The following is a 14,116-nucleotide window of genomic DNA, read 5'->3' on the forward strand; positions in this document are numbered from 1 at the left end:
CCACGAAGAAGACAACAGGAAGTAGTTGGACATGTTTTTAATGACTTCTCGCGTGAACAAACTTATTCACGTGTGATTGGTATTGCCTTTCTTACTTAATGGAAACACCGAAATTGCGAAACGGTGTTTTGTCGACAATAGCGGAATATTAACGACGTTTTAGGTAGTTTTTCATCGGACTGAACCATTTTCTGCATCAGGAAGAACAAAAATAAGAGTTCCGGGCTGTGGTTTGGTGTCCCAGTGCTCATCTCTCCTTTTTATTGAGTAAAAACACAGATCACACTCAGACCACGTTACACTTACATATTATGTTGAAAACGCAGAGCCAAGAGAAAACACCAGACAGACATGCAGCCACCTACACAACCAGAACCAGAACCGAACAAGATAAATAAAACAAACGTGTGCCACAGAGTCAAAAACCCCAAGAGACACAAAAACAAACAACAGGCCGATGGGAAACTTTGATTTAAAAAAAATTCAAAAATGTCTCAGTCCTGGATGTGATTGTCTATTTTGTCCACTAGATGGCACTGTAACAACATTCAGATCGATTCCATTTTGAGTGAAAATGTGGGGGAGGGGGAAACAAAGATGGCGGTAACGCACATCTGCAGAAATCAGAAGAAAAAACAAGCTAGACGGTGAAAACAAAATCAACTCCGAGCACACAGAAACTGTTAAAGTTACACACAGATAGGTTTGTCTTTCTGAGAAGGTCCAGCACAGTCAGGACGGAGGTTCTCATGCAGGACACACAGGACAGGAAGACACACAGCTGGACTCTGGGACGGATAAACAGCTGTTTGATCAGAAGCTCCGGTTAGTTTCATGGGATGAGAGTTAAAATCCGTCTGTGGGATGTAGCAGCTGCAATTTGATATTAATACTTAGAAATTAACCTTATAATTTGAGAAAAATCACTAAAACTGCAATTAAATACGATTAAATTCAGCTGGTTGGTAACCACTGTTCTGGAATAAAAGATCCGGAATCACTCCTCCTGGAAGATGTTTTATTTACCCACTAATTATTCTGGTTTTCAAAACATAATCAGGGAATATTTATTAGGACTTAATGTGACTCTGTCATAGAAGACAGATAAAATCACATAAATCAGCAGGGAAAAATGTCTTAAATAAAATTATCTTCCAGTGTAGCTGGTAGTTTTTTAATCACTTTTAAGGAATTATTGACTCAAAGCAAGTTTTTATATCTGGATGAAAAGCTACTTGTAAGTCAAGTTTTTTGTATTTTAAATGTATGGAGATATTTGCACTAGAAACTAGACTAAAGTTACTTGGAAAGATTTTGTGTTTTTGCAGTGTAACATCATGACTAAAGAGTTACTTCAGTGACTAATAATCACACATTACCTGTTTATTAGGAGTGACTCCAGATCTGTTTTGAATCATTTCAAAGATCTTTAACGTCTAATCCAGGTTCCAGAGCATAAACTCTTTGTTGGCAGATTTTAGAGTAAATTAAATTTTAGAAACTGCTGCTTTTGAACTTCAGGGGTTGAAAACTTAAGCATCTTTCACAGCATCAACATACAAACAGGAAGTTTGTGAAACTGCTGGAAGGCGAAGTTCCTCCTCATGCATGGAGCTGCTGCTGACAGGAAGTAGAGGATGGATCGAGTCATGATCAGTCATCAGTAGCTACACCGCCGGGTGATGGACTGAGCCGAAAAAAAAAACTCCTCCTTCCTCCACTCTGTACAGATGGATGTGGCTCACGTGAAGAAACGAGCGCTTGGCGTTGGACCTGAACAGCTGCGGTGTTTCTGTTCTCGCCTTCTGCAGAGAGCAACATGAAGTCCGACAGCTTCCAACGTGAAGCGGACTCGCTTCTTCTGCCTCCGGACGCCGCGGCGGAAATCACTGCAGGATTTTCTGCCTCGTGTCGGGCAGCTTGAGGGCCACCAGGCCGCCGCACACCAGGGCGGCGAAGGACAGAAGGATAGGGATGGCTTTGGTGATCCCCACGAAGCTGGCGAAGATGGAGCTGCCGAGGACGGCGGCCAGCTTACAGAGCGCGTTCAGCACGCCAAACGCCGTCGCCCTGCGACAAAAACACAACCGGGTCGGTACGAGGTGCTGCAGGACCAAATCTGATGGCCAGCAGGACTTCTAGGCCCTGTTCACATGGGAACAAGCGTATTTTTGTAAACGATTAAGAAGAAATGTGCATCTACAAGACAGAAGATGGTGCAGTAAATCTGCTGGGCCAATTGGTGGCGCTGTAGCACAGCCAGAGAACGACACCGAAAACACTGAACTGCAGTCAGAGTTGGGTAGTAACTAGTTACTTTTACTCATTTACATTTACTTGAGTAACTTTTTTGAAAAATGTTAGTTTTAGGACTATTTTTGCTGCGCTCTACGTTTTTACTTTTACTTCAATAATTTTATTATGAAGTATTTCTACTCTTACCGCCATTAGCACATTTAGCAGCGACTACATAAAGGTGATTTACAGCGCTAAGACCCTCCTCCTGGCTCTGATTGGTTATTTTTGGTCAGTGGTGGTGCATTTTTTCAGTAACTCAGGGAGAAAATGGAGGAGGAGATTGCTCCTCTTCCATTTTCTAATGGAGGAGCAAACTAAGTATTTAGTTTGTAAGCTAAATAACTTAGTCACAAAATATATTTAATGTCGTCAGAAGCGTAGCCACTGACGAAGGCGGATAAACGGTTTTCCTGTAACGGTAAGTTGCTTCTCTGCCATTAGCACATTTCGCAGCAAGTACATGAGGTTGATTGACAGCGCTAAGACCAGATTCCTGGCTCTCATTGGTTGCTTTTGTGCATTTCTTTAGACAGCAAGAGTAACTCAGGGAGAAGGTGGAGGACAGACAATCTTTTCACCGATTGTCTCATAGCGATATGATGTTTTAACAAATAAGTAAAAAATACATTCGTTATAAAAGTTTTGTATTTTAGCTTTCCGATACTTTAGATGTAGAGAAGAAGTTACCTTTTCGAAGTCGGGTAGAGCTCCACGGTCACCACCTCGATGCCGTTCCACGCAGCGGCGCTGACGGCGCAGAACATGCACTGCAAGGCGATGATTGCTGATTGGCTGAAGCTCAGGAACAGGAAGAAGGAGCATCCGGCAGAAATGAGCATGGAGCCACCTGAGGAGGTCAGAGGTTAACAGAGCTGTAATCTGTGAATCCTCAGTGATGATCTCGTGGATTTCTGCCGTCACCTATGATCTTGACCCTGCCGATCTTCTCCACGAACAGCGCAGAGATGATGTTGCCCGGCAACACGGCCAGGCTGCCCAGGAAGCTGACCAGGTAGATTAACACGTCATTCTCCTCCACTGAATCCAGGTGGCAGCCATGTTTGTTGTGCTCAAAAGTGGTGTTCTCCATCCGGCAGTCGATGAACTTCTCCTCCCACAGGTCTGCAGAGAGGGAGGAGGTTCAGGGGAACAGCAAGCACACAAACTCAGCACCTTAGTAGCTACGATTACTTTAGAAATGTTATATTTCTATATTCCACTAATGTATTAAAAAAAAACATTAAATAAGAAACATTAAAATCACATGTAAATAAGGTTGTTATTGTTTGCAACTATTGTTTGCAGATGATTCAAGTTCCTATTTGCAGATTTAGTTTGAAGCAAAATAGTCAGGTTCAAGCTAAATATTTAGCTTTAGATTTAGGCTAAATATTTGGCTTGCTAACTAAATATTTAGTTGAGAGAAAAATATTTAACTTGAAGATTAATAAATATTTAAATTAATAAGTAGCAGTATTTAGCTACATATTTAGGAAAATATGTAGCTAAATACATGCTAAATACTTTAGCTAAATATTTAGCTTGCTAACAAAATAAGCAAAAACATTTATCTAGAAGCTAAATAATTAGCTTAGAGATAAATATTTAGCATGAATCTAAGTATTTAGCTAAATACGTAGATAAATATGTAGCAACTTTTAGCTGCATATTTAGCTAAATATGTAGCTAAATATTCAGCTAAAATAAAAACCAAATACTTTAGCTAACTAAATATTTAGTTTGGATTAAAATATTTAGTTTCAAGTCAAATAATTAGTTTTGAGTTAATTATTTAAGCTTAATATTTGTCTTCAAGTTAAACATTTAGCTTGCAAATTAAAGTTTTAGCTTGAAGTTAAATAATTAGTTAGAACATTAAATGAACCCACCTGTGTTGTAGAAGACGGTGGAGAGGATGGTGCAGTTCTCGAACACCGTGTTTGTGGACCGGATGTCCTCAAAGGTGCAATTATCGAACAGGGAGTCTTTGAACGTCACTGATTTCATCTCGATGCCGATGAACCTATGAGGATGGGATGGGACACACACCAGCAGACAGACACAGGGCCTTTCTCAGTGCACAGCTCCAACTCGTGCTTTTGGGATCTCAGGTGAAACAAAGCCTCCGGGAGCGAGAGTGGAAGAGTTTTAAGATAAGATAAGATTTATTTGTCATTGTCATCAACAGATTACAACGAGATTGAGATTTGCTCGACTCGAGTTAAGATGCAGGTTATGTGTATATACATAATATACCAAAATTTTGTTGTTTAAGGAAACAGAACTTCACCCTCTTCAAAATAAGAGCAAGAATATAAACACCTAACTACAAAACATTGAAGTAAATTAGCGTTTCAGCATTTTGCCAGAACAATTAAGTGCAATAAACGTTAGCTAAAGAGAAAAGAAAAGAAAAAAATTTGGTCCACCAATAGCAGATTAGCTAATCCAAAATATCCAACATACTGAGAGATTTAGCGGCTGTTGTCTTAAAAAGGTTCTGAGATACTGAATTCCTCAGTTCTTTTCTTTAACCACTCAAATCATCAGGAAACATTAGGAAAAGTCAGATCTGGATTATCTTAGTTAATATTTTAGGCATTCAATTTCAGATTTTAAAAATATGGCAGAGTATTAGGGCAATACTAAGAAAAAATAAAGTAAAATACAAAAATAAAGTCATAAAATTATAAGAATAAAGTCATATCATCAGAATGTAAACAAGAATATAGCTAAAATGAGAATAAAGTCTTAATATTTTGAGAAGAAAGTTGTAATATTACCAGAGTAAAGTCGAAATATTATCACTTTGTTTTTGTAATAGTACCAGACTATTTTTGTATAATATTATGACTTTATTTTCATATTATTGTGATGTTATTCTCAAAATATTGTGTCTTTATTCTCTTATGAGTTTATTCTCATAATATTATGATTTTATTCTTATAATTTTATGACTTTAGTCTTGGAATTTTATTTTTTTTAATTTTCTTAGCATAGTCATAATACTCTGTCGTAAAATAACTTCCCCTTTTATCAAGAACTGTATAGTAGAAGAAAAATGTCTGTTTTTATTTTTACCTTTTTTACTTACAATCGTGATAAAATAAATTGTCTGAACTACAGTAAACAGCGTTTTATAAATCCCAGAGAACACGAGTGGAGAGCGTAACGCAGGTTGAGAAAGGCCACCATTGACTTCTATTGCTGCAGAATGAACGAACAGGCCCAGCGTGGAAACGCCAACATGTTTCATGTTCCTGCAGCATGTTGGGCTGGGAATGGTGGATTACAGGAAGTTCTGCTGTAATCCCAGTAAAGGGCCCATTCGGTCTGTTGCATTCTGCTGGAAGCATAGAAGTTTCATAATATACAGCAGTGGTACGTACTGTATATCTGCAAAGTCTCTGATCCTTTGGTTAAAACAAACCATAGAAAAGCGGACATTACAGCAAAGGTCAAAGTTCACTATAAAAATATGAATGAGTCATGAATGTTTCAAATCAAACAGGAAGCAAAAAACAGAGCAGAAACAACAGACTGAAATTTGCTTTCAAGACATTTTAGATATGAAACTTTTCCCAGTCATCCGAGGTGACGACGTGTCAAAAATCATGTAAATTATCACAGAATAATCTGACTTCCACTCATTTAGTAACTGCTTAATCCAAACCACTACCCGGATATTCCTAACCTTAACCAACATTTAATCACATCATCTCTGTAAACCAGAGTTTCTCAGACTTTTTCCAAGGAAAACCCATTTAACACTCAGAGACCTCCTAACTTAACTCACATTAAAACGACGTCTTAATATAAACAGCCTGGAATAAAAATGTTAGTTTCTTATGGCATTTATTCAATAAGCTACTTTTTGGTCAGCCTTACCAAACAAAAGTTCAGCAATTCACCTGAAAAACTGAAAAATATTCCTGACATGAATTCATCCATTAATATAAGTCAGGTGTGTCAAAACTTTTTGGCATCGGGGCCAAAAATGTAAAGTGGAAAGAACTACAGGGGCCACAAAACCTTAATAGCAAACACTATTTTGTTTTGTCTTAGCTGTTAAATAAAAAGTAAACTGAACACACAACAAGCAGTCAGATTTCTGTAGACAAGGTATTTTAAAATAAATTTAATTTTGTCTGATTTGAACAACAGTGGGGGATGGTTGACCTTTCATGACCTCTAGAAACATTTAACAATATCTTTAAAACGACAGCGGCACAAACAGAAACTTTTGCTGTGCAAACATTTGGCACCGATTTGAAGATGCATTTATCTGCTGGCTGGTTAATGTTCACAGTGCAGGTCTGAAGGGAGAAATGAAATCAAATGAAGGACTTCCTGTCTGCCTGTGACTTACGTGTCCCGTTTGTATTCTCCCTCTTTGTGGATCTGGTTCTTCAAGGGAAAGTCGAATCTGACGTCCACCACTCGTTCTCTGTGGAACGTCTGGACAGAAAGAAAACATCATCAATCTGTGCAGAGGTTTCTTTAAAACAAAAAAAGTTTTCTAAGAAATATATTCAGATTTTAGGTCTTCACTGCAGCAGGAATTTTCTCTTTCAACCAAGAAGCTTCTGGAAATTAAACATTTGTTTTCTCTGTCAGGTTTATGATGGCTGCTTGCTCCATGTTGGGTTTTATCATGTATTTGTGTATAGAGTACATTCAGTGAATGTCTTAACTCATTGGTTTTACAGCCTGCTGTCATTTATTAAGATGTTTTGTTGATGCGGTTTGCACTTCAGGGCCTCAGCAGTTATGTAATTCATATTCAAAGTAAACCTGAAAGCTGCTGCAGGATTCTGTGATTTACTCAGATTTTGGGTCATTTTGTCAGGAGATAATGAAAACATGTTGGGGTTTCGGTGAAGAATATAAAAAAACATGTTTTTCATTAGGATAAGTTGCTCACCTTCACCTTGGTCTCGTACTCCTCGTACTGCAGGTGTTTGATCATGTCGGGGAACCACACAGACAGGCCGTAATAACTGGATAAAACACAACAGAGACGACCGCATGCGATTTAAAACAACACAAATTTAACTTATTTTGGGAAAATTTGGAGATAAACTAAAGGAAAACAGAATTAATTTTCTGTGTTTATAGCATAGATGCTTTTCCTTTCTTCATAAATGCGCAACTTGCAATTAAGAAAAATAATTTGCTAAGTGAAAAAAAAACGTTTTGTTGATAAAACGTGTTTTTTCACCTGTATTGAAATTTGTTTATTTTACAAAACTGCAATAGAAACACTTTTTTCGCTTCACACAAGTCATGTGATCAACAACTGGGTGTTACTACTGGTGGAAATGACGAAGAAGACGACAGGAAGTGGGAGGAGGAGGATGGCGGAGGATGATTTTTAATTACTATCAAGTGAACAAATTTATTCAGATGTGATTTTAATTGTGTTAATTCTTTAATCAAAACACTGCAACTGCAAAATTGTGTTTTTTCAACATCAAAACATCATAAAGTTTTGTGCTCATTTGTAAAGTAAGCTGCAGTCAGGCTGGATGTTGAATGTTGAACTCACCTGAAGGCCATGCAGAACCAGATGATGGCCATGAAGAGAGTGGCAAACCTCAGCTCTGCAGACAGCAGGGACGCAATGTTCCTCAGCACCTGCAGCACACATACCGGAGCCTGTTCATTTCACATTTACTCCACCTGGATGGTCGTCAGGTGTGAACACAGCCAAATACCAGAAGGAAGAAAAAATACAGCAAAGGTCTGAAGGGACCCAGCTTTGATCCAGTTTGCCCCATTTAAAATCGGGCAAGAAAAAAAATTTTTTATGTGTATTTACGCACCTGAAGGACTAGATTTGCAGGAAAGGATAAAGGCAACAAAAACAATTCAGAAAATTATGACTAATTATCAGAATTCAGACTTTTATGGTGCGTTCACACCAAAAGCGTTACGTGCGTCAAAAGGCGCTTCAAGTTCGACGTGTGTGCACTTTGAATGCAGACGCTTGACATTTGGCTCTACACCTATTGTTTTGTGCATCTGGTTTACATTCAAAGTCCATGTGGAGGCGCATCAGACGCGTCAGCTCTGGCTGTTGTTTTCCATTGGATGCTTCAAACACTCCAAACGGTTCAAATGTCGCCGCGCCAGATGCTTGAGACGCACCTCCACGCTCCTCGATGCGCCTCCACATAGACTTTAAATGCAAACCAGACGCGCCTGACGCTCAAAACGCTTTTGGTGTGAACGCATCATAATTCTCAGAGTTTAATCTCAGATTTCTGGCTTTAATTATCAGAATTCTGAATTTAATCTCATACTTTTAACCGTGTCAATCAATATCAAAATCCCAATAAATGACCAAATATTCTTAAAAGTATGTCAGTTATGTTGTTTGTACATGAAAATAACCACACAGCTGTTTCTTCCTTGTCTTAGGATTTGTAAACTTGCACTTTATTCACACTGAAAGCCTGTCAGTTAGATTTGGTGGATTTGAGTTTTAAGATTAGATTTCCTTCAAGGTGCAAGAAAAATGTAAACAATTCTGATTCTGAGAAAAAAAAAAAAGAAGCCAGAATTCAGATATTTTTCAAAATTTCTAAATTCTTTTTTTCCTCATCCTTTTCTGTAAGGGTGTAATTAATATATTAGTAATATCTAATCAAGTCTATTTTCCATGTCAAATAAAAGCAGATATTGAAAGATATTGTACAAATGTTAGATGAAATACTGGATCAGAGAGGTGGAAGAAGATGCTCAGCGCTCTATCAAGAGTGTTTCCTCTGTGAAATCAGTTGAAACCAGACCAGTCTGAACCAGTTTGTGTTTCTGGCGTACCAGTTTGCACAGTGTAAGCGAGCGAACGGCCCAGCGCTGCACCGGTGTTCCAGTGCCGCTCTGAATCTCGATGAGTTCGTCTTCGGCCATCTTGGGTGCCTTAATGTGAGTCACCTGGGAAACAGGAGAAAAGTAATGGGTTCACTGGAGCCTCAGACCAGAATTGAACTGGTTTAACTGGTTTCTCCTTCACCACCTGAAACGTGATTTGATGGAACATCTTCTGTTAAAGGTAAGATTAAGGAGTAAAAAATTATTTTCTGAATCCAACTAATCCAAAAGTTCATTTTAATAATGCAAAAACTGTCTTTTATTCAATAAAATAGCTTTTTGTGAAAATAAAAAGCACCATAAGAAGAATGTTTTACTTTTTATTACCATGAATGATTATTTGTCAAGTTAAACATGGTTAAAAACTAATTTTACTGTACAGTTAAATAAAAAAACGAATTTTGTCAAATTTTCTAAAATTCTAACTGAAAAGAAGAAAATGAAAGTGTACAATAAATATTGAATAAGTGAATATTATTTTTGCTTTAAAATTACAATGAAAACCATATAAGCACAAGAATGGCTATGCATTTAAATGCATAAATGCAAAGCTCTTATTAACTTCACCTGCATGTGCAGATCCACTCAAACACAAATACAGAAAATGCACCTCTTTCTTTTTAAGCCAGAAGAAAAAAGCATCTAAATCCTAAAAACACATCACGTTGATGTACGAACGTGTCAGGAACGACGAGCCGCTCCTCGCCTCGCTGTTCCTTTTATTTGTCAGGTAAAAACTGGGACAGCAGGAATCTGCATGAATCTATTTTGAGTCGGAAACATGTGGTTTGTTTTAAAAAAACAAAACAGCTATATCTTTTGGTTCCTAATATTTGTAAAACAATCTCCTGATTATCTGATTCTGCACCTGCTTGTGATTTTCTGTTGATGATTTTAATGAACTCACAGTGAAGACTTTCTCCGGTTTCCCTTTGGCTCTCCAGTTGGTGTCATGAACCTGCTTCAGGATCATCCACGCCTCGTCGTGTTTGGCATGCTGCTCCACACGCACACACACCCACACACACACACACACACACGCATACACACCGTCTATCAGTATATCAGGAAAATTTCAGGACGATGTTTAATCCACCAAACTACGACAGACACATTATTTCATCAAAAATCTGAATGAATTGTTTTACATTTTTACAACACACTTCAGAAACACAAAATCTTACCAAATGTTTGTTTTGTCTATTTTCCAGTGTAAATATCTTAGTACACTTGAAATAAGACAAAACTAACTTACAAGTAAATTTTCAGAATGATGTAGGAGTTTGTTTTAAGCCAATAATTTCTTAATATTGATGAAAAAGTACTGGTTCTGAAAATGTCTTGCTATATTTTATATTTTTTGGGGCTCTAGGTTGAGGTTGTTTATAACAATGATTTATAACAATGTATTAGGCCATTGTAAAAAAAAAAAAAAAAAAGCAGGAGTAAATTTTTGCCTAAATAAATAAAAATATTAAATTATCTTTAAAAAAAAAACAGATTTTTTTCAAGAAAAGATTTGGAAACTTCTAAGTTCCAAATGTCCAACAGTTTTGACTTTTGAAAAAAAAAATGTCCATGTTTCTTCTCAAAAGTTCTGAGATTAATCTAAAAATGTCTGAGTTTTTTTCCAGCCAATTTGTAACTTTTACAAACTCAGGAATTTTCAGATTTCAGAGATTAATGTAAATTTCTGAGATTTGTGGTGGAAACTTACTCTTTTTTTAATCTACGGTGGCCTTAATATGTCATCATACTGTCCACCCGGAAAGAAGTGCAGTATATTTTTGTAAACAATTAAAAAATATATACATATCTCCACAGGTTGAACTGAAATGAAACTCTTACATTTCCATAATTATTTTTAAATCTGAGATTTTTAGTGGAAATTTACTCAGTTTATTAGAAGCAGAGTAGTATTTTTTCAAAACATGTTGCTTCATATTAGCATTGTCTGCCAGGTTCGCAGTTTCGTGGTGCAATTTAAGTTCAGTTTTGTTAAGTTTTGTTTGTGAAGTAAGACTTTCTGTTTATTAATACTTCAAATTTATTAAAGCTGATCGAGTCTAACAAAATTTTGTAAAAATGTAAAACTAGAGCGCACTTTGCTGTCAAAACATAGTGATTGGTGTCAACAGCAAACGTCTGTAGGTATAAAGTCTAAAAGCAAACAGAAAAAAGCAAACTCTTCATGAACTGTGGAGGAAATGACATTAAAACCCAGCAGAAACTCTTCACAGAATCCACAGAAACATTCATTAAAAACTACTTTGAGAGTTTTAATGCAGCTCCTATTAAAGCAACATCCATCAAAGCTGCCTGAAGGCAGCAGCTGCAGTAAAGTCATATACATAATAAGCTCCCAGCAGGTGCAACCGCGGGGTCTCACCTCCAGCAGGAAGCGGGGACTCTCAGGCATGAAGGTGAGTCCAACCAGAGACGTGACGGCCGGAAGAGCTGCGATGATGACGAAGACCCGCCAGCTGTGGAACTGGAGCTCTGTGCCCATACTGAACCCCCACCCTGCTCAAACACACAACGATGTTGATGATGACGGCCAATCAGAGAACACCTCTACACTGCAAAAACACAAACTCTTACCAAGTATTTCTGGTCCAGTTTCTAGTGCAAATATCTTAGTTTTTGCAGTTGTTTTTTAGCTGAACAGAAACACGTTTTTCGCATCACATCATGTGATCGTCATGAATTGGATGTTACTACTGGCAGAAATGACAAAGACGACGACAGGAAGTAAAATACTGTTTGTTAACGACTTGTCGTGTGAACAAACTTATTCACATGTGATTTGAATTGAGTTTCTTATTCAATGGAAACACAGCAATTGTGAAATAAAACAAGATAAAATGGAAAACACAGCTGAAAAACAACTGCAAACACTTTTTAATGGAAAATGTGAGTTTTTTAAAATCGTCAATGGAAACGCAGCTCATGGCAAAATATCTCACTTAGAGCATGGGAAAGTGCTCTAAGTAAAATAATCTGACATTGAAACTGATGTTTTGGTTTTTTTACCAATATTAACAAATTATTGACATAAAACAATCTCTATCTTGCTGAAAAGCTACTTGTAAGTTAGTTTTGTCTTATTTCAAGTATAATGAGAGAGAAATGAGACGGAAAATACTTGGTAAGAGTTTGTGTTTTTGCAATGTATACACACAATACAGATAATTTAATAGTAACAGAGTAAGTCATGGTCATCTTATCATAAAGTCCTGAGCATGGATTCGTACCGTATCTCGGGATGATTCCCCAGGCGGTGAATGAGGCGTAAATCCCACCGAACATCCAGAACATGCACAGCCAGGACAGATGCTCCCCTCTCTTATCCGTCTGCAGGAACTCGGAGAAGTAAGAGTAGACGATGGGCACCGTGCCGCCGATGCTGACAGCATCAACAGAAAACACAGAAAATAAAATACTGTCAGGAAAGGGATTTAACTGGAGAAATGCAGTACTGGTAGCAGGAAGGAAAACAGAAAGAAATTAGGTATAAATCAAGTTAGATGTAAAAAAAGAAAGACAAATTCAAGGTGAGGATGCTGTAATTGTTTTCTTTAAGATATTCTATGTAACCAAGATAGTGTAAAGATGTGTTTCTGACTCTTCTGTGTCAGAACCTTATGCTATCTGTCAGATTCAGCAGGCAACCTGTGCATGCCTCAGTGGCTCTGCAGACGGTTTTTACTCTTCAGCTCAGTTTGTGACCTTGTTTTTCAGTCCCAGCGGATCACAGTTATTCTGAGAGCAACTCTGCTGCGTCACTGCAACCCAACACCGACTCGGCTGCAGCTGCATGCACAAAGCTCAGCTCTCATTGCTTTCACAAAAGAACAGAAAATTCTTTACATTTTGTATCTTTTTCAACTATGCACTGCAAAAACACAAAATCTTACCAAGTATTTTTGTCTAGTTTCAAATGCAAATAGCTTAGTACACTTGAAATTAGACAAAACTAACTTAAAAGTAACTTTTTCAGCAAGATGTAGAAGCTTGCCTTATGTCAATAATTCTTCAATATTTATGAAAAGTACTAGTTACATTGAAAAAGTACTGGTTACATTGGCAGATTATTTCATTAACAAAACATTTTTTCCATCTGTCATTGGAGCAAAAACGTTTAAACCAATATTAAGTGATTATTGACTCTAAACATCTCCTGAAAAGTTACTTATGAGCAGGGGTGGAAATTAAAAACTGTCTCTACCAGCCACAGTGGCTGGTTTTACCGGCCACTCAGACATTTCGCCAGCCACTGATTTTTCTATTTCGATTACAAACCACACCTGTACAAGAAAATTATAAAATATAAGATTTATTCTTAACTATCAACACCGATTTACTGACAATAAGTTTGCCATACATATGTACGTATGCAGATTAATTTAACATAGCAAAGCATGGACACCTTAACAGAGGTGTAAAGCAATAAGTTCACTTGAAGTAATTCAGTGATTCCTGAGAAGAGGGACAAAACAGGTCCTATGGATAAAGCACAAAATTTGAATAAAATATACACAAAATATAATTTTTTCTAATATCTGACTAAACTAATCTGGGCCATGTGAGCAACAACAATGTTTGCTGAATATTTTGTACTTTAAACACTGTAGCAGGTGGATGGTGTCTAAAATCCCTTGTCCTGGAGCAGAACTCAATACATTATAATTGTTTAAAACAATTAAAGGAATACTAAGATAATATATTATGACAATTAAGTATAAGTATTCAAATAAATAATTATAAAAGTATCAATAAATTGAATCAAAAATTATTTTTATATATTTTACAACTCCATTGAAATTTGTCCCAAGTTTTTGGGACCTCCACTGGGGTTGCTAGGTAACGGGCTGAGCTCCACTGGGGTTGCTAGGTAACAGGTAGTGGCTGCTAATTTGTGACGTTACTTTCAGAAGGTTTT

General features: G+C 37.2%; 1 protein-coding gene across 2 annotated transcripts in view; it reads right to left on the reverse strand.

Annotated features, from left to right (window-relative positions):
• Window positions 1-80: 80 nt before the first annotated feature.
• The window catches only part of LOC116707693 (synaptic vesicle glycoprotein 2B-like), a 28,607-nt gene continuing 14,571 nt past the window's right edge, over window positions 81-14,116 (reverse strand). Inside the window, exons 5-15 of one of the 2 annotated variants that reach the window (XM_032545143.1) lie at window positions 12,429-12,580; window positions 11,564-11,697; window positions 10,082-10,171; window positions 9,124-9,237; window positions 7,847-7,935; window positions 7,223-7,298; window positions 6,668-6,756; window positions 4,188-4,321; window positions 3,220-3,420; window positions 2,986-3,145; window positions 81-2,070 (exon numbers count right to left, since the gene is read on the reverse strand). In XM_032545143.1, coding sequence (XP_032401034.1) covers window positions 1,887-2,070; window positions 2,986-3,145; window positions 3,220-3,420; window positions 4,188-4,321; window positions 6,668-6,756; window positions 7,223-7,298; window positions 7,847-7,935; window positions 9,124-9,237; window positions 10,082-10,171; window positions 11,564-11,697; window positions 12,429-12,580 — 1,423 coding nt within the window. In that variant the 3' untranslated portion in view covers window positions 81-1,886. Of the gene's footprint in view, window positions 2,071-2,985; window positions 3,146-3,219; window positions 3,421-4,187; window positions 4,322-5,687; window positions 5,767-6,667; window positions 6,757-7,222; window positions 7,299-7,846; window positions 7,936-9,123; window positions 9,238-10,081; window positions 10,172-11,563; window positions 11,698-12,428; window positions 12,581-14,116 lie in introns of those variants that run through there. The other variant, XM_032545151.1, reaches the window with a different exon arrangement.

The sequence above is a fragment of the Xiphophorus hellerii genome, chromosome 2 (genome assembly GCF_003331165.1).
Source record: "Xiphophorus hellerii strain 12219 chromosome 2, Xiphophorus_hellerii-4.1, whole genome shotgun sequence".
NCBI classification, from domain to species: Eukaryota; Metazoa; Chordata; class Actinopteri; order Cyprinodontiformes; family Poeciliidae; genus Xiphophorus; species Xiphophorus hellerii.